Source organism: Mirounga leonina, unplaced genomic scaffold, assembly GCF_011800145.1.
Source record: "Mirounga leonina isolate KUSES-001 unplaced genomic scaffold, KU_Mleo_1.0 Mir_106, whole genome shotgun sequence".
Taxonomy (NCBI): domain Eukaryota; kingdom Metazoa; phylum Chordata; class Mammalia; order Carnivora; family Phocidae; genus Mirounga; species Mirounga leonina.
Window position 1 is genome coordinate 2554551 of NW_023270232.1, and position 27549 is coordinate 2582099.

At 36.4% G+C, this 27549-nt stretch overlaps 1 protein-coding gene across 1 annotated transcript in view; it reads right to left on the bottom strand.

Moving 5' to 3' along the window:
- The window catches only part of LOC118017833 (catenin alpha-3-like), a 1833615-nt gene that overhangs the window by 859976 nt on the left and 946090 nt on the right, over nt 1-27549 (bottom strand). The window contains exon 9 of the mRNA XM_035016112.1: nt 751-831. Coding sequence (XP_034872003.1) covers nt 751-831 — 81 coding nt within the window. The remainder of the gene's footprint in view (nt 1-750; nt 832-27549) is intronic.

Consider the following 27549-nt stretch of genomic DNA (forward strand, 5'->3'; position numbering starts at 1 on the left):
GACCAAGTTGAAGTTGTACATGAAAAACAACTCTGGTTACTATATAGTGGAAAATAATGGAAAGCAAAGGTCTTTGAAAATAGCTAAGTCTTCATATTTCTGGGGGGAATAATCTAACTTGTGGCATAATACTGGACTTCTAAATTATCTAATGAAATCCTTCCTAACCCTATGTTACCGATGACCTAAGGCTACAAAGTAGCCTTAGCTTAAGCAGCAACTAATTTTTGAAGCATTCTGAAAATAACTGAAAGAGCAAATTGGTACATTTCTGATTACTAGCTGTTTGCTATAAGCATATGGATGATAAACTAGTTTCTAATGTAACAGATTAAATTCACCAAGAAGAATTAAATTCTTCTTCTTCCCGCTCTCCATGTGGCGTCACTAGGGAGCAGGCACTGATAGGCATTTCATTTAATCCTCACAGTCCAATTATGTATTATGAATTCCATTTTAAGGTTTAGAGAGGCTCAAAAAGATTAAATTTGTCCCCGAGATCACACAGCTGATGAGGGCAGGGCCAGCATTTGAATGTAATTCAGCCTGATATTAAGTCACATGCTCTTTCTTCTACTTTATGTTTGCCACAAAAATGGTTGAGGTATGTAAATATGGAAGGTACATATTTACTCTTGTTTTGTTTTCTAAATTAATTGAAGAAGGACAAAAACAAGAAGGAAATATTCTAGCAGTGGAAAAAAGTTCATTTTGTACGGTGTTTCTGTCTCTATGCCTCTCTTCCCTCACCTGTCTGCGAAGGTCTCTTGTCTTCTTACACATGTTGTCTATAGCAATATTCAGGGTATTACTCCTTTCCTTTTTTCCAGCCTGCAAAAGAGAAAAAAAAAAAAATGGCATAAGCAATGGTATCAGATTACTCTTTATCACTTAGCAATTTGCTTTCTAAATTTCCTGAAAATAACAGCTTGAAAATTCAAGAATAGGTTTCAAAACTGCTATGATATTGCATATGATTCATGAGCACTTCACTTAAGACTAAGTAGAATGGTGATTAAAGCTCACATTATTTTCTTCATTAAGCTTCTGTAACATTTCTTATATGGGGCTGGGTTGCATTCAGTGTGGCAGTCGGCAGAGCATTCTCTCCAAGAAACTCTGATCTTCATTCTTAACAAGTCGACTCTTTAACCTCAAAGCACGCAATTACTTTAAAAGCATTAGACGCCCAATTTGTCAACTTCCGTGGGAGTTTCTGAAGTCATTTTCATGGTGTATTGTGTAAGTTATGCAGAGCCATATTGGAGTTTTGCTAAACACCAAATAAAATATGCAGTGCAAATTCATACAATTTGCAAAAGTTGACCACAATTTTAGCTTACAATATTCCAAGAACAAATTGTTTCAAGCAGGAACTGGATGCTGTTTTTGGCTCTTTAAGATAATTTGTGCAACACCTTTGCATTTCTTTAAGCAGAACAGTTTTCTGTTATATCCTTAACCTAAATCTTTAGGCTATTAAGCAGAGTCACCTTGGTTGGTATTTTCTACACATTACTTTTGTGGGAGAAAACTGAATTGAATCTAATCATACTTTTTTCAGTGCTATCTTGTATAAAAAAGATTGAAAAAAATCATTATGCGATTCACCTCTAAGAAAATTGCTACCATTTAAATTAATAAACTGAATAGGGCTCTTGAGAGGAGACCTTGAAAATCAGGAAGGTAAGTTTAAGCAGCTGATAACTGAGGGAGTTTACAGCACAGACTCCATGAAGAAGGAAATTGAGGTAAAGTATAGACCATTAGGCAGTGTGTCATATACTATGCCTGATGACTACATTCACACATAAATCCATACCTTCAAGTGAAGAGACTTCTTTACAAGAAGTTCAAGACCATCTATATACTCTATCCCAACCTTTGTTTAGTTCCATCTTCTGTCACATCATCTCAAGTACTATCCTTCCCAGTAACAATATTTCCACACATGTCTATCTCTTCCCCCAAGTTCTTATATATAATGTACTCTTGACTTCAGCAAGTGTCTGCAAAATAAGCTGCTGCTAAAATCCTACCTCTTCCTCAATGGTTTCCACAAAGAGTTCCCCCCACCAACTCTCCTCAAGAGTAAACTCTCATCTTTCCTTGTTCCAAATAGCATTTTGAAAATTTCCCAATATTTGTTTCTATGCAAGTTCATCACTCCTACAATACTGTTAGAATCTTGATATTGACAAGTATAGCTTTTTTTTTTCTATTCCTGAAAGTAACTTGAAGAGGACTTATTGAATGGTGTTGACTAGTTCAAAAGTGAACAACTTAACTCAGAACAAACAGTTTTATTAGGAGCCTACCAAATGCCAGGAAGGTGTCATACTAGATTCTTTAGGAGATTTTAGCATTTACCCATCAAGGCACAGCTAAAATCCTCTATTAGCTGAGGTCACTGGTACCCACCTAAACCTCAGTTATACCTAGATTTTCTCATCAGTGGTGTTACTAATATTTAAGATGGAAAAAAAAATCACCATCATTTGAGACCACCTTATACACTGCAGGATGTTTGGCATCCATGGGCCTCTGTCTACTAAATTCCAATAATATTGGTTGCATGCATTTCTGGATGCCTCCTAGGGGGAAACAACAGAGGACTACTAAGTCTTTTGCCACTTTTTCTTTTTGAGGATGAGTGTGCAATGTGTACATGATGGAGACTGTATCTAGTGAAAGAACTGGAGATAAGAGGAAGGAAGAAATAGAGACAAATAAAATTCTAGATGTCAGAGCAATAAAAGCAATGGTGGCAATCAACCAGATGAAAGTTGTGGTTACCTAACAGCCCCTACCCAGCATTACCCATGCCAGCAGTAGAAAATTATGAAAAGTTAATGCAGAGCCATGAAAGGCAATGGCATAAGCAGATACACAATGGGCTATAAGACAGTTTCTAATTTTACCTAAAGAACCTAGCCCGTATTCTCCAGTTTCATGCAGCGTAGCTCTTGGATGTCTCTTTCAACTTCATGAAAGCAGAGATAGTAAAAGGGGTCAGGAGTGGGACAGAATGAAGAGATACCTCCCCCTCCCCACCCCTCACATAGGACATCAGAAATAATACAGGAGATTCCTGTTGTGTTGACAATAAAAACTCATTAGTTTCTGTGATGAGATTCATCAGAATAACTAGAAGATGTCAACCTTCTCAGAACAAACAGCAGTGGCATACAAAACTTTAATAAAGGATGACAGGAGGTGACAACCTGATGGGATTAAATAAGGACTATAAAGATGATTTCTTAATTTCTACCCAGAGCTTAATCTTAATTTAAGATGTTTCATTGGGTCAAAGACATTTTGTTCTCTAGGTAATAATAAATAGTCCCTATTACTACAGGAAGTATAAAGTTTTCCCTTCTTCCTTCCCTGTATCCCCTCACCCCCACCTTTCTTCTTTTCACCTCCAGCTTTTTACTGGGTCCTTGCTCTATTTACCCAGATTTATTTCACTCAGTCAAACCATTTTATGCCTCTTTATTCCTTTTGCATGGCATAAAAATAAATAAAGGAGAAATAGCCCCATCCTGCTTAAAAGCCCTCATTCCTTCTGTTTTCAAAGCCTTAACAAATCATCAAGCAATGAGCTAGGACTGAAGGTGAATTGTATATGTTGAAGTAAGGGATAGAAAGGGCAGGATATTAAAACATAACCACAGATAACAGTCAGAGCCTGCCTACATTCTAGGTGCTCAGAAGAGAGGATGCTTCTTAAAGGAACCTTGACAGGAGCCACCATTAAGTCAGCAGAGCCCTGCTAATGGAAAAGGTACCACTTACTGTGGAATACCAGGCGGGAAAAATGCTGTGAAAACACAGCACAGAACAGCACTGTATAGGGAAAGCAATCACATTCCTCATCAGTAAATAAACTGTCAGGAAAGACTTTATTGAAAAGAACAATTATAAATGCTATTCCAATGTGATCCAGGCTTATAATCTTAACTACGAGTCTTTCCATCAATTCTGTCTCACCATTGCTCCCATGTCACACCACAGTTAATTGAACTCTCTCTTGTGGTTCCCTTAAAGCTGCCCACACATTTGGAAAAAGTCTATCTATAAATAAATTTTCTTGAATTATCCTAATTTGAGTGTTCCATCTTTTTTTCTGTTGGGACCCTGCTAGGGAAAACTGTCCACACTGTGTTGTCCAACATAATAGCCACGAGTCACATGTGGCTCTTTAAATTTAAATATAAATTAATTAAAATTAAATAACATTAAAAATTCAATTCCTCAATTCCTTAAAGTGAGCAATAGCTGCATGTGACTAGTGGTTACTATATTGTATAGCACAGACACAGAATATTTCCCTCATTGCAGAAAGACATATCAGATAGTACTGTTCTAAAACACATCTTAGTTTATTCAAATATATGATGAGTTCCTACTTCTACACAAGTCACATTTTATTTGAGAATAAAATAGTGAGCAAGAAACAAACAAAAAAAGCCCAACCCTCAAGGTGTTTACTCTAGTAAAGAAATTTAAGGTCTAGGGGTGCCTGGGTGGCTCAGTCCATTATGTGTCTGCCTTTGGCTCAGATCATGATCTCAGGGTCCTGGGATCAAACCCCTCCTCCATCTCCCTGCTCAGCAGGGAGTCTGCTTCTCCTTCCCTCTCCCTTTCCCTCTGCCTTTCTCGACCCCCCACCCCCGCTCGTGATTTCTACCCTCCCAAATAAATAAATAAAATCTTTAAAAAAAAAAAAGCAACTGAAGGTCCAATTATGTTCCTTCTTTGTTCTAAATCCATTCAGTGTATTCCCTTTGTTGATGGAATTAATAACAAATTCTTGATCATGGCATTCAAAGGCCCACATGATCTACTCCCATAATTACCCGTCAATTATTAATGAGATACCTTAATGAGCCCTTTATTTTCTATGCAATACAATCTATTCAATACATCTTTATTATCTACTAAATACCAGGCACCATACCAAGGACTGATGATACATTAGACCTAATGCTTGCCTTTGAGACGCACACATCACATTTTAGAAACAGACATAAACACAGTATTTAACAGAGGTATCCAGGGTAACCCATGGATCAGTGGGAGCCAGTGCTCCCATTAAGGATGAGGGAAAGATTCTTGAGAAGGTAACAGTTGAATTGAAAGACATGTAGGAGTCAGCCAAGCAAAGATAAAAGAGAAGGCCACTCTAAAGGGACAAAGATAGATTGCGCAAAGGCAAAAGTCTTTAAAGAGTATTTGGTAATTAGTATAAAAAGTGTGAGGGGAAGCCAGATCCTGGAGGTTGTTGCCACGTTAAGAAATGAGGCTGATCCTATAGACCACTGGGTATCACAGAAGTTAAGCCAGTGAGTGACACAGAATGACCACTATTCAAATACGTCAATATGGCTGGAGTCTGCACAATGTATTTAAAGATATTTAAAACAGAAACAGGCAGAGGAGTTAGACAGTTGCAGCAAGAGTATACAGAAAGACAAAAGGTGTTAAAATCAATACACTGGCAGTCAGGAAGAAGAAAATCAACAGATTTAAGGACTCTGACTGAGTACACCGGAGAGGATGATGACTGGCAGATGCTCAGGGTAGATAAAGAAAAAAGGACTACATAGGCTGGTGTGCATCCAACAGGTATGACTGGTTAGATAATGGTGTTGAACTGGTCATTTTAAAGGGAAAACCAGGTCAATACAAGGATGATGATATCAATTTTGGAATTGCTGAAGGGCTTGTGAAGAACTCACTCATTAGTATTTGCCCTATGGTTAACTGCTTACCTGAAGGCATCTCTCTCAGTACACTGTATGATCCTTGAGGGAGAGAAACTTCTTACACACAATTTGTCCCTCATGGCATCTATTACAGTGCTTTGCACATAGTAGAAGCTCAAAAGTTATTTGTTGAATAAATAGAGAAAAGAAAGACTGGATAAAGGTAATATTTGGCAAATTCCATAACATCTCTGGGCCTTATTTTTCACACCCATAAAATGAAGATTTGCCCCGAATTGTTCCTTTATTCCTAACTTTAAAATTCTGTGGAAGGGCCATGTTCTCTAAAAAGAATTATAGAATAATATATTACTTTTATTGTACAAGTTTTTGCATAAACAACTGTTAAAAATGTGCTGGGAACATATGCATAATATAAATCTGTAATGGTACAAATAAAAGGAGACATTTGAACTAGGAAGGTCATGACATTGACCTCAAAAAAACTATGAAGCTTCAAATACTAAGGGATAAGGTTTAAAGCAAATGAAAATTTATCTAATTCATAATCAAATGAAAATGTTATCAGTGCAGAGAGGAGCTCTGTATGGAATTTAAACAGCAAGAAAAATGTTTTTGTTGTTTTGTTATTTATTTTTTATTTTTTAAATGTGTGTCATCATATTCAACCTTTTAAAATGACACATTTCCCTTTAAAAGGGAAATCTTCATTTCATGGTAAAGATGAAACACGATGCCCTTCTCCTCTGCAGAAATAGCTTTAAAAATATTTTATGCTTAACACTTAGCAGAAGCACAGATTCTAGTCCACATTTTTCAGGCATGAAAAACATACAAACAGACAAGCATAAAAAAATGAAATCTATTCTAGAATGCCGCTGTACTGAATGGAATGTCAGGAAAACATCCTGACAGGGTAAACTAAAAAATATTTCTGAAACAAAGTCTGTGCTATAAAAATAAAACTAAAACAAATAAAAATTAACTTTGAGACTTGAAATGAGGTTTTTTAAAGTAACTTTATCAAAGAAGTAGGTTAAAGATTCCAAGTGTCTTGAACTTCTGTATTGTTGAGGAAGTAAGATGTCGCCCCAGGAAAATGCCTGCTGGGGTGAGACTGAGAGTGAGAGGGAATCCAAATTGTCAAATATCTACCACAGCAAAGTACTTTACATTTTTTTTAAAGATTTTATTTATTTGACAGAGAGAGACACAGCGAGAGAGTGGGAAAGGGAGAAGCCGGCTTTCCGTTGAGCAGAGAGCCGGATGCGGGGCTCAATCCCAGGACCCTGGGATCACGACCCAAGCTGAAGGTAGGCGCCTAACGACTGAACCACCCAGGTGCCCCAAAGTACTTTACATTTATTGTCTCAAATGCCATTCGCAATAACTGTTCACACATTTGCATATGAAGACACTGAGGTTCAGTAAATTTAAATATCTTACCCCAGGAGGAAATGCAGTAATTGGTAGGATCAAATTGAGCTGAGTCTAATCTGAGGCTTTATCCACCATACTGTAACGACCTGAATGAGCTGTAAGTTAAACCCAAATTAATATTTTATGTAAATTATATAAATTTATTCTTGAAAATAATGAGAATAACATAAAAGTTTGTGGAGATGGTTAAAACTGTGTTTGAATCTGTGCTCTATCATTTGACAGCTATGTGTCCTTAGCCAAATTACTTAACCTTTCCAATTCTTAGTTTCCTTACCTATAAAAAAGGAGATAATAGAGCAATTATATTATAGGGTTATTATAAAGAATTAAAGATGAAAGATATGCAAGTTCTGGCAAATAAGAAGGGCTCAAGAAATGTTAGCAGTTATTATTATACCTATCAATAGTGTCCCCATTGTTACTAACACTTGCATTTCCCAAACTACACCAGCTGCCTGATGTCCCTATGTTTTTTTTCCAAACACTAAACCATTATTCTGGAATATTCTGATCTCTTCTTGTTCAGAATTCTTATTTCATAACGCGAAACTCAATCAAGCACCTCATCTTCTATATCCTCTTTTCTGACTTTCCTCAATAAAAAATAAAACATAAAAAATAAAAACCCCTCTCATTTGAGTTTCCACAGTTTTCCCTACATGTTTCAATTATAATCCTTGCAAAATGTTTTGTCACCTTTTATTTATACTCTGCCTCATCTTTTAAATTGTCAAGTCTTCTCTTTGTAATCTTAGTGTCTACCAGTGTTCAGCACTCAGCAAATGGCTGCAGATAAAATAAATAAATGGAAAAGTGGCTACTACACTTTATTGATAGTAAGTAATGTTCAGTTTTATTAATAAAATTAGTATTTATATTTTAACAAAAGTAATTAATGTTCAACCTATTAGCTGTTAGGTATTCTATTCAATCGGTGTTTTTATTCACAGATTATTGTTGTTACTCTCTATAAGAAGGTACAACATAAACTTGGTATGAGGATGAAATCTAATCTGTGGATCAGAAACCAGAAGATCTGAAATAAACTCCTTGGGTGACCCTAACTAAACTGAATCACCTCTCTTGGCCTTAGTTCTGCATCTGTAAATGGAGGCCATTGCACTAAATGATCTCCAGAGTCTCCCGCCCCCAGCTCTAAGAGCATGTTGTGCTAGAGTTCTCTGTGGATGTACACTCTAGTACGTGTCTAGTCAAGTACTGAGGACACGACACTTCCTCCGGTCGCATGTGTCCTCAAACCAGAGATGCTTATGCCAGACTGCAGGATTTCAACAGACACACACCAAACATGAAAGAAATATTTGTGGGTTTGCACTACAATAAAATTCAAATTGTTTTACTAGGAATGCTACTAACCAATCTTAAATCTCAGGGATGGATATAAACCATGCGCTTCTCTTTTAAAGATCTTGCCATGGAAAATCAGTCATACGTATGTCCAAGTGCAGATGCAAAGATCCATCCCCATGACCAATATGTAACTTTGCAGGAGACTGAAGAGTCAGGAGAAACCTCAGACTTTATTTCCCACTGGCTCTGGCTCTATCCACCTCAAGCGATTTACTTTGGGATAACATGCCTCTATCCCTGCCTCCAATTTCCCCTCTCTTCCTGCTAGAGTTTCTTGTCCTCCATTCAAGCCCAGCAAACACCGGAACCGACCCTGTTCTTAAATAGGGAGAAACTGAAAAGATGGAGTTTATTAATTTCAGTGATTCAGCATTAAACTAAACTTGCTGTGACCCCTATTCTAATGGGCTACAGATCTTGCCAGCTCCTAGGTCAGTGACTGTTCCTATAAATCATGCTATGATTATTGTTAAATGAAGGGAATATATTCAAAATTGAAGGTTTTACTTAGGTTCAGGGCAGGATCCAAAATACTGTGTACATTAGTGGTTTCTAAATACTCATCTCAGGACTCATGAGGTAAAAATGCAATACAGATAATTGAGTTATTTAACCGTAAGAGCTATCTTTTAATCTGAGGGTATTTCCATTTTTTTATGTTAAAGTTTTTGTTATTTCTTTTATAAAATGATGGCTTTATTTAATGGTACAATTTTTTTAATTTTTATAACATCTTTGACAGAACAAAGTAATAGAAAACCTGTCAGTTTCACAGGTTTTTTCTGTGTGTGTGTGTGAGTGTGTACATTCTTTGTTGTTTCTGTTTGCATAAATCATAGCTTTGGGGATTAATGGTTTAAAACAAAGAAAGAAGAAGTCTGCCTAATTACCATCAAAACTGACTAAATCAGTCAGTTATGGTATTGGCATATAAACAGATTAAATAATATATGCGCTTGGGCTGCTTGGGTAACTCAGTGGGTTTAGTGTCTGCCTTCCGCTCAGGTCCCTGATCTCAGTGTTCTGGGATATGCTCCCTGCTCAGCAGGGAGCCTGCTTCTCCCTCTCCCTCTGCCCCTCTCCCCCCCCCCACTCATTTTCTCTCTCTCTCTCGCTCTCTCTCTCTCTCAAATAAAAAGAAAATCTTTATAAAAAATAAATAATATCTGTGCTTTTGAAACTGGACTTATTTTCTCAGCTTGTTCAGAACATTTTATATCAATAGCATTGCATTTAAAATAACATTTGTGTTAAATTGCCATTAAAAGTAGTGTAGTAGTAGAATCAGATAGTCTTCAAATCTTAGTTCCAAGACTAACAAAGTGACCACATGCCAGTTATGAAAGGTAAGCTTCAGCTTCCTCATCTATAGGATGAAGATGGCAATGTCCGCTTTAGGGGTCGTGTGAATTAAATAAAATAAATGTACAGAAAGCATGCAAGGCAGTCACTGCCTTATAACTGACATTTAATACATTTTCTTTATTATTAGCAATAAAAATACTTGTATGTAAAATTGCTAGGGGTCTAGAGCAGAAATTATTTTATTCAGTGCTAAATTTCCAGCAGTGCTTGGCCATAATAGAGGCTCAGTATTTTTTTATTTGAATAATTGTTTAAAAAATGATTGAACTGATAAGTGAATGAACGAACATATGAAACATGATATTGATCTATTTAAGGAGGATTTACTCTGGTTATCAGAAAAATTCTACAGATCATGTTACATAGTACTGAGTCCTTGAAAATAGTATAGTTTTCAGAACAGTCAATGTAGACAAACTATAGATAGCTAGGCCCAAGTTCACAAGTCCTCTGATTTCAATTAATGGTTAAGTTGTGCATCATGTCTTTACTGACATTTCATTTTCCAAAATCCTTTTACTGAGTCATTGTCAGAGGTTGTTAACATATTTCAGAAAGAGATCTAGCTCATTCTAGAAATCTTTTTAATTTTGTGATGCTTGACCCAGCAGCCAGCTTCAGGAACCTGCCTACCAATAAAGAAAATAGCCATGGATACTAATATAAGAATATCTGTGAGAAAGCAGAATGTGGTATTTTATGTTGTCAATTAGACCTTGACTTCTTATGGCAAAGATCTTTTTTTATCATATTAGAAGCCACTACCAGAGTCTAACAAGTAATGACATGGCATTATTACACATAGTCCAGACAAATTATTTTCCATCTTTTAAAAGGAACCACTATTCTCTAGCAATTTTTCTGTCTCTACAATGCTTTGGGAGGTAGAGTATTAGAACAACACTGATCTCATTAAAATTTTTCTTGTCATTTCTCCACTTTCTTAAGTATAATTCTTATTCTTTTTTTATTTCCTGAGTCAGGTTTTCACAGTTTAATTATACTCCCTATGTCAAATTTCAGCCAACAGTGAGCTTTATAAGGTTTATTACAGAATATCTAACAAAGTTTTTCTATGGCCCATACATATGAAATATAGACCAGATAGATTTCCACTGTTCTGATTATGGTTTTCACTTTCACCATTAACTGCCTTGCAGACATGTTTCTTTTCAACACTATAAAATAAAAATACAACAGATTTATTCTTAATGTTTAAAATAAACACTTTCTATCATTGCTATCTTCAATTAGCACTTTCAAGATTCATAATTCAAAGAGTCTCAGATTCTGTGGCATGGAGAAAAGTTAAATACAGATAGGTTACACTTTAACAACAGGGGATGGATGCTAAGAGAAATAAATCAGTCAGAGAAAGACAAATACCATGTTATTTCACTCATATGTGAAATCTAAGAAACAAAACAGATGAACATAGGGGAAAGAAAGGAAAAGAGAGGGAGGCAAACCATAAAATAGACTCTTAATTATCGAGAACAAACTGAGGGTGGCTGGAGGGGAGTTTGGTGGGGGGCTGGGGTAATTGGGTGATGGGCATTAAGGAGGGCACTTGTTGTGATGAGCACTGGTTGTTATATGTAAGTGATGAATCACTAAATTCTACTCCTGAAACTAATATTACACTATATGTTAACTAACCATAATTTAAATAAAAACTTAAAACATTAAAAAAAAAGAGATAGGTTGCACCTTAAAGAAACTTGGCATATGAAAAAAAATTTCCTTCAAAATACATTAGCAGGTAAAAATTTTCTTTAAAATTAAAATTTATTTGCAAATAGAGCAAGTCTTCTTAGCCTATTGAAAATATTTTTGTTGGGGTGCCTGGGTGGCTCAGATGGTTAAGCATCTGCCTTCAGCTCAGATCATGATCCCAGGGTTCTGGGATGGAGTCCCACATCAGGCTCCTGGCTCAGCAGGGAGCCTGCTTCTCCCTCTCCCTCTGCCTCTCTCCCTGCTCATGCTCTCTCTCTCTGTGTCTCAGGTGAATAAATAAAATCTTCAAAAAAAAAAAAAAGAAAATATTTTTGTTATAAAACTTGATTTGTGCCTACATCTTTAACAGAAAAAAATATCGTAAACAGGATCTAACTTACAAGCAGTCAAAATAAATATTGATCTATATGGTGTAACTTGAGAAGAACCAATGATTCCTACTTGAAAATATTATCTTCCTCCCCATACTCCCACTTCCAGACCCTACCCAATATATGAAAATTTCCATTTCTCTTTTTATTTAAAATATTTAGCTTTAATTAAAGCACCAAGATGCACATAAGGGAATTTCACACTCATGTGCCAGACCAAGATAATGATTTTCAAAAGAAATAATTAAAAGCCAAGTTATATGACTCTGAAACCTCAAATCTATAACGAAGATACAAAGGCCGAAATGTGTGGAGACTGCGTAAGATTTTATGGAAAGAATTTATATGAACAAAGCTAATCCAGGATCCCCATCCTCCTCCCTATATCCTTGATAAGAGGATGATAAAAGAGACTTCAATGGGACCATTTAGAAAGTATGTTATGAGCCCCTGGCAGCTGAGATTCAATGGGCAAGTGTAAACTCTATCTGGAGAAATCTACCTATAGAGAGGTGGCTGGCTAGTTGCTGGTGAATAAATAGAAGAGGTGACTGAATTCCAATGTCTGAACATTTGTCATGCTCCAGATATGAGCCTCATGCAAAAGATAACTGGTCTGGGTCATCTTGGATTTTGCCCAAGATCATTGCCTAGATTAGTAAATAAAGAGGAGTTATAAAAACTGCTAGATTTTGAGGATAAGCTATCAGCTGTGGGAGAAGCTACCACTCTTATATCAAGGGAATTTCAGGTAAAATCTGGACCTCCAAGGAACTCATGAAATCGCCTGTGCCTGGTTTTTCCATTTGCCCCTCCAGATCCACTCACCACCCCATTTCATACAAATGCTCCCTTGTTCCCTGATCTTAAGTGGTTTGGACATTTAGAGTATAAGACGATGGGAGGAGGGTAAGGTCAAGGTATTTGTTTTCCCATTGCTACTGTGAGGGGTTGCTATTAAGTTGACTAAGTTCCTCTTTTGAAGACCACAGCTCTTGTCAGGCAGCCTTCTTCATAAAGCAGACACCCTCTCAGGGTTCAGGACCACTCCCTCACTTGTTCCTTCAGGCCTGGATATGGGTGGGCTCCCTGCAGTTTCTATGCTCCATCCCTTGTTGATTCCCCAAACCTTGTCCACACCTATGTAAATAAGCCTTTTAATACATATTCCTCAATTTACCAACTTGGTATACCATGTTTTCTCTTGCTGGGACCCTAACTCACACAGCAAGTCTAGGGGAAAAGTCAGCTTTCAATACCCAGAGAGCCAGCAATAACTTTCCTATTCCCCTTTCCTCTCCTCTTTCCCCTTGCTTCATGCCAGAAAAGGGAGAAAAAAAGAAAAAGCCAATAACTTCTCTTTCCCAGTTACTTATTTCCTACCTGCAATTGGCCCAAACTGTGGGAAATTTGGGCCCAATTTAAATCAAGATACACGAGTTTTGACAACTACATTTTAACTACTAATTAGAAGAAAAGAAGTGACACAAAAGACCTAAGATAACCAGAACAACTTTGAGATTTCTTGATTTTTCACCCAGGGTTAAGGGAAGAATTTACCCCACTGTACAAAATTAAAGGGATAGTGGGACTACACCAAATTTAAAAGCTTTTACACAGCAAAGGAAACCATCAACAAAATGAAAAGGCAACCTACTGAATGGGAGAAAATATTTGCAAGTGATATATCCAATAAGGAGTTGATACCCAAAATATATGAAGAACTTATACAACTCAAACACAAATATCACAAATAATCAAAATTAAAAATGAGCAGAGGACCTGAATAGATACCTTTTTTTCCAAAGAAGACACATAAATGTCAAACAGACATATAAAAAGATGCTCAACATCACTAATCATCAGGGAAGTGCAAATCAAAATCACAATAAGATATCACTTCACACAAGTCAGAATGGCTAGAACCAAAAAGACAAGAAATAACAAGTGTTGGCAAGGATGTGGAGAAAAAAGAAACCCTCATGCATTGTTGGTGGGAATGTAAATTGGCATAGCCAATGTGGAAAACAGTATGGAGGGTCGTCAAAAAATTAAAAATAGAAATACCATATGATCCATTAATTCCACCATTGGATATTTGCCCAAAGAAAATGAAAACACTAATTTGAAAAGACATATGCACCCCTATGTTTACTGAAGCATTTTTTACAATAGCCAAAATATGGATACAACCCAAGTTTCCATCCATAGATGAATGGATAAAGAAGATACGGTGTGTGTGTGTGTGTGTGTATAGTGTGTGTATACATATACATACATATACAAGTATGTGTATATACATGTATATACATACAGAAAGAAAATATGGTGTGTGTGTGTGTACATATATATGTATATGTATATATGGTGTGTGTGTGTATATACATATACATATAATGGAATACTACTCAGCCATAAAAAAGGATGCCATCTTGCCATTTGTGACAACATGGATGGACCTAGAGGGTATTATGCTAAGTGAAGTAAGTCAAACAGATAAATATAAATATTAAATAATTTTACTCATATGTGGAATCTAAAAAAAAAAAAAATGAACAAACAAATAAAAAGCAGAAGCAGATCCATGAATACAGAAAACAAACTGATGGTTGCCAGAGGGGAGGTCTGCAGTGGGATGGGCAAAATGAGTGAAGGAGAGTGGGAGGAACAGGCTTCCAGTTATGGAATGAGTAAGTCAGAGGGATTAAAGGTACAGCATAGGGAATAGAGTCAATGGTATTGTAATAACTTTGTATGCTGACAGAGGTTGACACACTTGTGGTAAGCACAGCATAATGCTTAGACTTGCTGAATCACTATGAGGCATACCTGAAACCAATATAACATTGCATGTCAACTATATTCCAATTAAAAAAAAAGAAAAAAATTAAAGTAATAGTGAGAGAAAAAAAATATAATCACTTTATTTTACTTGTTTTTTGAACATCGTAGTTATTTTAGTTTTGAACCCCAAAAGCTGCGTTGGACATATCCACATGTTGGATATGTTATTGGGAAAGAATAGTAGGAAGAAGGGGCTTTGTTAAGAAATACACAAAATAGGGTGCCTGGGTGGCTCAGTTGGTTAAGCGACTGTCTTCAGCTCAGGTCATGATCCCGGAGTCCCAGGATCAAGTCCCACATCGGGCTCCCTGCTCAGCAGGGAGTCTGCTTCTCCCTCTGACCCTCCCCCTCTCGTGCTCTCTCTCTCTCTCTCTCTTAAATAAATAAAGTTAAAAAAAAAAAAGAAATACACAAAATATTGACCATTTTCAGAGAGCAGGCATCAGAATGGTGTTTAAGTCAGTCACAGGGAAAGGAAGGCATCACAAAAAGAAGACCTAAGAGCAGTGAGTCCAACTTTAGAGTCCCACACTCACCTAGAACCCTACTAACAGAATGATGCAAATTTAAAATTCACAATGCAACTTCCAAGAAAATCCTTCTCTATTCAAATTGATAGTTCTAAGACTAATTCCAAATACATCTTTCTAAGTTTCTTTTTTTTTCTATTCACTGATGTAGAGGAAAAAAATCTCTACTTAGTGAGTCAGAAGGAAGGGTTTAAGTCTTAACTTTTCCAATTACTAGATGTACAAACTTGCGCAAATCACATAGTGTCTATGGGGTCTCAGTTTCCTCTTCTATAAAATGGGGTTACTCTTCCCAATCTGATATCCATCTACCAACTGTTACTACTGGGGGTACTCACTGCGTTCTGGTTGTATCTCCCTACAAGAAAGAACATTTTTATTTCAATCCTCAAGGAGAAAATATTAGTGGAGGAATATTTTGAGTTGGTTGGTCCTTTAAGGAGGAGCACCTTCCCTGGTGAATGAGGTTGGACAGAAGTTGGGGAGGACTCACTCAGAGCCCCCTCTGTGGGTTTCTCTCTCTTTTCCTCTCTGTCTTGTCAGTCCCTCCATGGCAGAATGTGAATTCTCAGGGAGGTACTGAATCATCTTAAATTTAGGGAAGAAGGAATAGGAAGCCCTTTTATGACCAAACCCAGTCTCCTTGTCTAGTTTTGTTAGTTCTAATCCCTCCTGGAATGGACGAGAGGCAAGTGACAGGCCACAACAAAAGCACAAAAGTAGGCAGGCATTGGTGGCCAAAAGATGTTCTCATTTTCAATACAATCAGCAAGATTTAAAATGAAACATCATTTGGCCTACGCACTTGTCATCGATGCATGTGCTACCACATCCTTTCAAAACTGCGAGTTTAGTGCGTGATTCTTCTACAGACTAATACACAGAGATGTCTAAGGTCTTTCAGTAAGCTTTAATTAATGCTATCGAACAGAGCCTAGAAAACATCCATGTATCTTAAAGGCAAAACCAAATACTGTATATTCAAAAGGGAAACTATAAAATAACCATTTGAAATGTGGCCATGATTCCGAAGCAATTGCTGCCATGATTTTACCATCCCTTCAGGAGACTGATACGTGACTCCTGTCTTAAGTCTACAAGGCAAACCAGGTAACACCTTTGCTTCATTCTTATCTGGCACTGAAAAAGACTCGGTAAATTTAATTTAATTAGTGATATCATCTAATTTTGGTCAAAAAGTGTTCAGAGTCTTAAACGTTGGTTTTTTATTTGTTTAAAGACCACTGCTCTCTTTCCCAAGGGTCAACTTTCCCCTTCTCTGAGGCTGTGCAAACTGGCCTACCCCGCAGAAGAGACGGATATCTGGGGAACCATAAACCAAGTCTCTCTGAGCAGGGGTGATTTGGACGTGGTGCTATATATCAGTTCCAGATGTCCTGGAAGACTGATAAAGCAGCGCAGAGATCCCAATGAAGCACAGCTGAGTTGCAGGAGATTGCTGTGATGATAATCGCCAGAAAAAAACATAAATTCCAGACTCAGAATTAGGAATGGCCTGTAAACATCAAATAATGGGTGTCTAAATTGAAAATGAAACTATCTGTTGCCTGTAATATTTCTTGCAGTGTGGCTTAGAGAGCCAGTAAGTAAGAGACGAGCATGATCCATTTCAATGTCTGCTGTTAGAAAGCTGAGGATATTAACTCCTCCTACTGTCAGCCTCAGGGAAACAGAGCTAAATGAACTAGCTAGAAATCATGGGTCATAAAATACAGATATAACATTATGCAGCGAGAACATTACAGGTTAACAAAAAAAATAACGAAAAACACAAATATTACATTTGAAGAACCACACTAGCAATCACAGAAAGAATGAGCTCAAATAATTAACCTGGGTCAGTCTTTCACACTCACCTATATATAAAAAAACAAAACTTGACTTTCTTGCACCTGATTGTAAGGAGGTGTCGGTCAATTTGGTGTGAACCTAGATTACACAGCTATTTTAAAGATAGGGAAGTTTGGAGATCCAGGATAATTGCAGATGGGTACTGCTAAAGCTAGGCTATGACTTAAAAAAATTTTAAGTACTTTATCAAGTAGGTAGGAATCAGGTGATAAGCACATTTTTAGCTCAGTGGGATATTTTATAAATAATAAGGTGTCAATTGTTACAAGTATGTGAAAAAAATATTTTTCTGGGGCGCCTGGGTGGCTCAGTCGTTAAGTGTCTGCCTTCGGCTTAGGTCGTGATCCCAGAGTCCTGGGATCGAGCCCCACGTCAGACTCCCTGCTCCACGGGAGGCCTGCTTTTCCCTCTCCCACTTCCCCTGCTTGTGTTCCCTCTCTGGCTGTCTTTCTCTCTGTCAAATAAATAAAACCTTAAAAAAATATATTTTTCTACCATTTTATAAGTAAAACATCTTTCACTGTATTTATATGCTTACTAAAACCTTGTTCTTATGAAAAAAACTAAAGTCAATATTTATAGATTAAAGGCATCTGAATTCCTAAAAATTTACTATTCCTCCTGCTAAATCAATGTAAATATACAATCCTTTAACCAGGTTTTAATTTTATCATAACTAGGGGAAGAACAGAAGATACTGATTCTTGTGTGTTCTTGATATTATAGTGGAGTGGAATAAGTTCTGTATCCATACAGACCAATATTGTACAGGAAATAGTAAATGGTAATGAGGGATGGGAGCAGAGGCGGTGTTATTCAAAATATTTGGCAAGCAGGAGGGCCTGAGCACCAGCACGTTAGCATGGGCAGGAGCACTTAGGAGCAAGGGGCAGCAGGGTAAAAGCTATTGTCTATCAGTTGAAGGTATCTACATATTTAAATAATCTGTGCTCTGGTAGGGGCAGGATGCTGAATGTTAGCTTGCTGGTACTTGCTGCTGGGAAAGGGAAGAGAAAAAGGTACTAAAATTGATACACAGCAATTGCCAAGTCATACCTGGTGACTCTTTTTTTTTTAAAGATTTTATTTTTTTATTTATTTGAAAGAGAGGGGTGGGGGAGAGGGAGAGGGAGAAGCAGACTCCCTGCTAAGCCGGGAGCCCGATGCATGGCTCAATTCCAGGACCCTGGGATCATGACCTGAGCCCAAGGCAGACACTTAACAGATTGAGCCACCCAGGTGCCCCCCCCCCCCGGTGACTCTTTATTAAGCATTGTTCCTCAATTAGGTGGTGTCTCTACCTAAAATAAATAAATAAATAAATATTCTCTATTTCCACCTCCATGACCCTACAAGCTGGAAATACTCAAGTTAAAAATAAAGTAGGCTTATAAACAAAATATTGTTTCTGAATTAACTATAAAACCATCTGTGACCAATATTTTGCAGAGTATACAGAACAGAAGCAGAGAATAAAAAATACCAATAATATAACAGCAATAAAATCAAATGTTAATAGCTTACTTATAATGTACAAAGCACCCTATTAAATAATTACTGTCTGCTTTTGGCAGAAGCAAACTGAGGCTCAGAGGAGCAAACTGTTCTACATGAACACAGAACTAGTATGTGATGGAGCTGGGCTTAGGACATTGGTGCATCTGAATCCTAAGGGTTTAATTGCTGTGTTACATTGCTCCTATATTGTTAAAAAATTGGTTCTTAAAGTTATTAGATTAGCAGATATTAACTTAAAAGTGCTCAGGTACAAAAAAGCAATATCCCAGCAAAGAACATGTGGGCAAGAGCAGTATGAGACACAAAAGAGGACTATCAGGCAATGGAAGAAGAGGCACAGTGTCATCCGGAACATGTTAATTTCTTTGCATCCTTGGTGCAGAGGAACTTGTTTAATATCAAAGAACCACTATGGAGTTTATATATTTTGTGATGTCATAAGTAATGTACAATAAAATATATGTTATTCTCATGTTAGGTAATATGATCGCTCCTCTAGTCAAATAATCTTATTGTACTAATAGAATTTGAACCAAAGAACATCTTCATCTTCAAAACCAAACTCCTGACCATGCCACCCAAACTTGATCCCTTCACAACCAGCTTATCACTGGAGGTCCTCCTTCTCCCTCCAAGAGCTCATCAAGGCATTTATATCGCTGGATCCATTCACTTTTATCTTCACCACCACTACCACCTGAATCCATTATTGCCTGGGCTACTGTCACCATGCTCTAACTGGTCCTCCTGGAACTTTTCACCTTTCTAATCTCCTAGCCAATGCACTCTCCACTCCACAGTCAGTACAACTTTAAAATAAATACATAATTAAAAATCCTCTTTGTCTCATGTCCTTCTCTTTAAAACCCATAAATGGTTTCACTTCAAAGAATTCTAAACAGGGACCCAAATCCTTACATCCTAAACCTCCTAAGATCTTCTCTCCTAAGGCCATGATTTGGCTTCTGCCTAACCATCCCTCCACCTCCATCTCAGGCCACCTCTTTACTATTTGTGTTCCAACCATGAAGGCTTTCCAGTTTCCTAAACATGCAGTCCCTCCCTCTTTTCAGGGCTCTGTTCATGCTGATCTCTCAACTCAGAATTCCCTTCCCACACCCCACCTCCTATAATCCTATTCTAGTGATTTCCTACTCATCCTTACCATCTCATTCCCAATGCTGCTTCTGCCAGGAAGCCTTCCCAGACTCACAGCACTTACAAATTCTTATTACAGTTTATAATTATAAATTCATTTAGTGTTTAATTAATGTACATCTCCCCCAATAAATATGCTGGAAATACTAAGAGGGCAGAGGACTGAGTAACTTTTGTTCACTACTCTCTTCCCAGCACTTAGTATATGCCTGACACTTATTAGATGCAATAATTATTATTGAATAAGCTAATGAATTAATTACTTACATTTTTATAGATACCAGGTATTTTTATAAAAATATTGGGACTGAATGAACCTTATTACAATCAATATTTTCTTGCCAGAGTAAGCAATACTCTGTGAAAAAGACTATCTTTCCAATGCTTAATTCTACATGAGTGGGCTTTAAGTATTACACTCATCCATTATAAACTTGTACGTGTTTAATTTGTACAACTGCAAAATACATAAGATTTCACTGGGAAGATGGCACACGATAGCAATGAAAAACAATACTTCTTTAGGACTATTTTGTAAAATAATTTTAAAAGACTGGTAACATTACACTTACAAATTATAAGCTATGATGACACATTTACCTCCTGAATTTATTTCACCAGTTGCCTGAGTAGCTTCAGTATACCAAATGCTGATTTAAAATATCTCAGTTTCTGAAAAATAATTATATATAACCTCTTTTAATATTTCGTTTGCAAAGGAATTATCTTTTTCTGAAAAAGGTTAATTTACGTTTGGTCTGGTCTTGAGGTTAAAAAGGGTACTTGAAATCAACAATTATTTACAAGAACAACTATCATCATGGTGTCTATTAATATTCCTCCTATTTCATTATTTTAAATGTATGTCCCAATATCAATAATTCATATAAAACATAATTTTAAGTATTCCATAACAGTGTTTCCTCAAGTTTTAATGTGCATAAGAATCTCCTGCAGATATTATTAAAATGTAGATTCTGATTCTTTAGGTCCTGGGGGGCCCGAAATTCTCATTATTAACAAGTCCCAAGTGATACTAATACAGGAAGTCCATGAACCATACTTTGAGTAGCAAGGATATAGAATAAGCCAAATACTCCTATCTAAATCCCACCCTGTTCAGATACCCAACATTTTCTGCTCTTTTTTCTTTTTGCTTTGAATTCTGGCACACAAACATATATAAATGATTTAAGGTTATCAATGCCAAAACATCAGAAGTCAATCACCCCTTTGAAATATCAAAATCTATCCTGCAGTAGTATTAGGCAAAGTTATGAAAGATAGCATCAGGAGTAATTATAGTATTTTGAACAAAATTTTTTTTTTATTTTTTATTTAAATTCAATTAGCCAACATATAGTAACAAATTTCTAAAGATTGCCTTGTCTCCCAATTCTGGGCAGGAGTTTGCCTAACAGCCATTCTATACAGGTAATTTCTTTATTGAATAGGAATATTGAAAAGTTTTCAACTATTGCTTTTCATTGAACAACAGAATACGAAAAACAAAGGAATCTTAGTAAATATGTACAGAAATTACTTCATTTTATAAATATGGAAACTAAGTCAGGAACTCACCAAAATTCAACAGCTAGTTAATGATAGAGCTGATATGAGTTGGGGTTATAACTTAACAGTTTTATATACTAAATGGCAATCCAGCAATATTGTATTTTTATACTTGGAAAATCCTACCATGAAATTGGCTGACAGCAATTTTTAGCCCAAAATAAACTTGTCAAAATAACAATCACCTGATTTTCCAGTATCTGTTATATATCAAGAATTGTGATTTCTCTGTGTATGGGTTTTATCTACTTTAGTAGCCACTCTGAGGTAGGTAATTATTATTTACATTTTATTTTATTATTTTTATATAGTAATTCAACAATTCTATACATTACTCAATGCTCATCATAAGTGCACTTTTAAAGCCCCATTACCTATTGCACCCATTCCCCCACCTTACCTCCCCTCTGCTAACCCTCAGCTTATTCTCTATAGTCAAGAGTCTGTTTCTTGGTTTGCCTCTCTTTTTCCTTTGCTCATTTGTTTTGTTTCTTAAGTTCCACATATGAGTGAAATCATATGGTATTTGTCCTTCTCTGACTGGCTTATTTTGTTTAGCATTATACTCTCTAGATACATCCATGCTGTTGTGGCAGACAGCAAGATTAAATTCTTTTGTATGGCTGAATAATATTATATTGTATATGTATATCACATCTTCTTTATCCGTTCATCTATCAATGGGCTATCACTTCAGCTGCTTCCATAATTTCGGCTATTGTAAATAATGCTGCTATAAACATAAGGGTGCATATATCCTTTTGAATTAGTGTTTTTTGTATTCTTTGGGTAAATATTCAGTAGTGAGATCACTGGATTGTAGGGTCTTCATTTTTTGAGTAACCTCCATACTGCAAATATTTTGCAACTACATAGTGACTGCACCAGTTTGAGTTCCCACCAACAGTGCATGAGGGTTCCGTTTTCTCCACATCCTCACCAACATTTGTTATTTCTTCTGTTTTTTATTTTAGCCATTCTGACTGGTGTGAGCTAATCTCTCATTGCAGTTTTGATCTGTATTTCTCGGATGATCAGTGATGTTGACCGTCTTTTCGTGTCTCTGTTGGCCATCTGTATGTCTCCTTTGGGGAAATGTCTATTCATGTCTTCTGCCCATTTTTAATTGGATTATTTGGGTTTTGGGTATTAAGTTGTATAAGCTCTTTATATGTTTTGAATATTAACCTTTTATCATATATGTCATTTGCAAATATCTTCTCCCACTCAGTAAGTTGTCTTTTAGTTTTGTTGATTGTTTCCTTCACTTTGCAGACGTTTTTATTTTAATGAAGTCCAAAAAGTTTATTTTTGCTTTTGCTTCCCTTGCCTCAGGAGACATATCTAGAAAAATGTTGCTATGGCCAATATCAGAGAAATCACTGCCTGTGCTCACTTCTAGGATTTTTATGGCTTCTGGTGTCACATTTAGACCTTTAATCCATTTTGAGTTTATTTTTGTGTATGGTGTAAGTTTCATTCTTTTGTATGTAGCAGTCCAGTTTTCCCAACACCATTTGTTGAAGAAACGGTCTTTTTCCCATTGCATATCCTTGCTTCTTTTCTTGAAGATTGATTGACCATATAATTATGGGGTTGTTTCTCTCCTGCTTTATTGATCTATGTGTCTATATTTGTGCCAGTACCATAATGGTTTGATTACTACAGCTTTGTAGTATAACTTGAAATTATTATTTACATTTTAAAGAAGAGGAAATAGATTCAGATACGTTAAAAAAAACTATGAGTGGTAGAGTCCATATTCTTTATATTCTAGTATACACTACATGTTTTAAATGTTTGTCAGTATTTTTAACATTTGTATTGTAACATCCTTTGAACTTGAGCTATTATATCGATGTCTATTAAACAGGCTCATGACATCTGCTCTGTTGATGTGTCAGTATAGTAATATTTTTGCAACTACATAAAAAGCACTTCTATTTATTCCCTATATTGGGATCACATTCCTAACCTTTCCCCCTACTGGAGTTATAACAAGCTGGTTCTCACATGAGACATTAGTCACAGATACAGTAAGATCAAAGAATCCTACTCACCTTCTGTTGAGGCAACTATTTGATTGCAGGCTAGTACATTTTAATATTAAACATTTAAGATCAAATTACCTGGCCAGAAATAGATTCTGAAAAACTTGGTTAAAGCAAATTAGACCATGGTTTAGAAGGGCACAGAGATAACATGGTAAGAGAACCAGAAATATAAAGAAAACCCCATAAAACTCTAATCAAATGCTTCAATTTTTAGGCCTTAAGCAACGACCATCCTTTATTTGAACAAGCTGGGAAAATGTCATGGATCAAAATCAAGTATTAAGCAAGTCTAAAAGCAGTCTGAAAGACCAAGTAAATATTAACAATGGATGAATGAATGAAGAGGTAAATAAATAAAATAAAACTCAGCTGTATCCAAAAGCACAAAAGCTTCTGAAGCCACGAGCCATGTGACAAAGTAAAACTGATCTCAGCAGGAGGATCCAGCCATCACTCTCCAACAATGTTGATGCTTTAACTTAGTCCACATATTCTGAGTTACTATGTTCTTCATTATTATCATTTTTATTATCCTTCATCATTATCTTTTTCCTTCTGTACTTCTAGTCTTTAAACACATGACTATTCTTTGAGTTTAGAGTCTGTTGACACAATTTCAAAAACAAAAAAAAAAACTTGTAATTGGTGAAGAGCTTATAAATTTATTACCTACTACATAGCAAAGGCAGGAAAGTCAACTTGTTGACCACCAAAGTGCCTCAAGTGATTGCTTTCTTTCTTTATTCCTGGTATTTATTTCCAATTCCTGAGACTCAACTAAAATCCCATAGTAGAAGAAGCATATTTCTTGATGCTGGAAAATAATTTAAATATATCACTGAATACTAATATGGAGGCAAAATGCCTTCAGCTAGGTGATACCTATGTGGTGGTTAAATTATGGTTCCCAGGATAGCAATCCTGCATTTACACCACACTAGCAGCCCCACAAAGATACAGTTCACTGCCTCAATGGATTCAGCAATAAAAAGGAACACATTTAAATACTAAAGCCATTGTGCCTGAATAAATGGCAAAATAAAGGAAACCCTTGAAGTGCTTCCCAGTGGTTTAACCAGAACCACTGAATTTCCCTTTATTTGTTCCTCCCAATAACTTTTTTCCCTAGGTATAGCTGGGAGAGCAGAGTGCTATTGTGACATTGAATTTGGTATAAGGCCAATAATACATATTGACACTGTCACTAGCTACGTATATGTGATTTTCCTGTTTTAAAAGAGAATTGTGTTTTTCTTGTGTTTTTCTTCCCTTTTCCTTTCTTTTCTTTTCTTTTCTTTTTTTTTTTTAAGGGAAAAACAAACCACGGGTTTAGGGCTTCCTCTTTCTAAAGTTTCTACTATTGTCCTTGTCCTAGAACACCATTTATTTATTTCAGCTCAATTAAGAGAGATGGGGTAGGGTTGTCCTAGAGTGGCTATTTTCTTCAGTTTATAAATAGAGTTAAGCTCATGGAACAAGGAAGGTAAGTTAAGCTGAAAATTAACATAATGATTATTTGCATAAGTAAAATTTCATAATAACTACATTCCCTTCAGTCTTATAATGTCAACAAGCCAGGTATAAGATCCCTCATAAATTATTATAGATTCATTAAGATATGTACTTCAACTGGACTTTGATACACATTTTACCACAAAAAGATAATCAACACTGTACACATTACCCCTTTCCTTCTTCATATGTTTGGTAATTAGCTTGGCAAATGTTCCAACTTGGCAGGTTGGAACTTTCAAAAATTGCTTATGTCTCCCTTGTCAATGAAGAATTAAAGCTTGGACATACTAAATCTCATTTAGCTAGCACATATTATTCAGTCTCTGCTAAGTTTTCACTAAAATATCCATGAAAACATATTTAAAATGTTGAAAACTAATAACAATATTGATAACTATGTCTTGCAGTTAACCTATGTTTAGAAATATTGACTATCATTATTTAGGATAAGTTCAGATTTTTTTTCTTTAAAGTGAGCTGACCCTGCTCAGTGGGGAGTCTGCTTCTCCCTTTCCCTCTGCCTCTCCTCCTGCTTGTGCTCTCTCACACTCTCTCTCTCTCTCTCAAATAAGTAAATAAAATCTTTAAAATTTTTTTTAAATAAATTGAAAAATAAAAAGTGAGCTGATTTAAAGGTCATTTAAGGAAAATACTAGACAAATAATAGTATAGGTAATATTTAGATAAGGAAAAAAATTGTGAAAATGGTATAAGAATGATGGAAGTTGAGGTAACTCTGTAGTTCATTTCAGGCATAAATATTTTAGGTACAGAAAGAGTTGTCTAACCCATTCAGATCAGTAGCTCTTTCTACACCTAGTTTGAGATTCCACATCTCAGAAAATACTGGGTAGAAGATGAAGGGAACTAGAGATAATGCACTGCATTCTAGGAGTGGAGATCCAAACAGATAAACTTCTGTAAGTAGAGTGGTCATACAAAAAGGTTCTAATATCAGTGTGGAGTGAGTATTATAGTATTTTGCTGTCTATTTCATCTGATCAACGTCTCAGAAAGTCCAAAAATAGAGATAAAAAATCATATTTCTGGCCTGTTAAGCCGTATTAGATAAAAGCTTCCTAGACAGCCACAGTTGTTCTATTGAAAAGGAAAATTACCCAGAGCAGGCCCAAGCTGGCAGGCCCCAGAAGATGGAAAGTTACTAGCAATACTAAGAGATAACCAGAAGCCCCGCTTGAGCAATAGATAACCAGCCGCTTCTGCTTCTGTAGACAGGCTTCCTACCACGAGCTTCCTGCACTGCCCTAACCTCTGCCCTAACCACTGTTCCGCCTAAAGCAACCACCACCCCTCCCCCCAATTTAAACCCACCTACCAGCAGTCAGCACAGCCCTTGGAACCTGCCCCCTTGCACTGCCCTATAAAAGCTCTTTAACCCCGCTACCGGAGGCTCAGAATTTCGAGTGTGATCTCATCTGGGTCCACTGGCATAAAATAAACCCAAGTTCTCCTACTTCTCCGAGTGTTGCTTGGCTTCTCACTGGTCTGATTTTTTCCATAACACTATGAACCACATGCATTAACCTATTATCCATCTATAGATCTGAAGGGGGATTCAGCCAGCTAAAGAAAACAAAGTACACAACCAAATAGAGCATAGTTCAAAAGTAATATATATGTATACTGTTTCTTAGTAAACATGAAGCCATGAGAGAAGTTTCCTTATTATTAGAGTGAAAAGGAAAGGGGAAAAAATGCATGGGTTACAAATTACAAAGAGAACCTAAAGCAAGCTTTGACAGAATCAAAATGATCTGCCTATAATTTAACCCACTGTCAGAACAAAATTTGACACCCTTAAAAGAAGACTAAAATAATCCAGAGTCTCTAAAATATAAAATCTATAGTGTTTATACAACAAAAATTAGGTAGGCATGATAGCGGCAAGAAAAGGCAATTGATAACAACTAAAACAGCCACTGGTGATAGATCCAGAAATTTTCTAGATAATGGAGCTAACAAACAGGAACTTGTTAGCTCCATTATCTAGAAAATGAATAATAAATGAACAAAATATATGAAAAATACATTATTTCCACAGAAAATTTGAGCCTATAAAGCATCAGGTGGACATTTTATTTTATTTTAAAGATTTATTTATTTACTTGAGAGAGAGAGTGCGAGCATGAGCTAGGGGAGGGGCAGAGGGAGAGGAAGAGAAGCAGACTCCCTGCTGAGCATGAGCCTGAGGTGGGACTTGACCCCACAACCCCATCTCATAACCTGAACTGAAATCAAGAGTTGGAAGTTTCACGGACTGAGCCACCCAGGTGCCCCCAGATGGACATTTTAAGACTAAAATATACAATATCTGCTCATTATACAGGATTAACAGTAGGTTGGACATAGAAGAAGATAGGATTAGTAAATTTGAAGAAAAATCAATACAAAATATCCAAACTAAATCATAGGGGTGGGGAAAGGAGGTGAACACAAAGAAATGTGA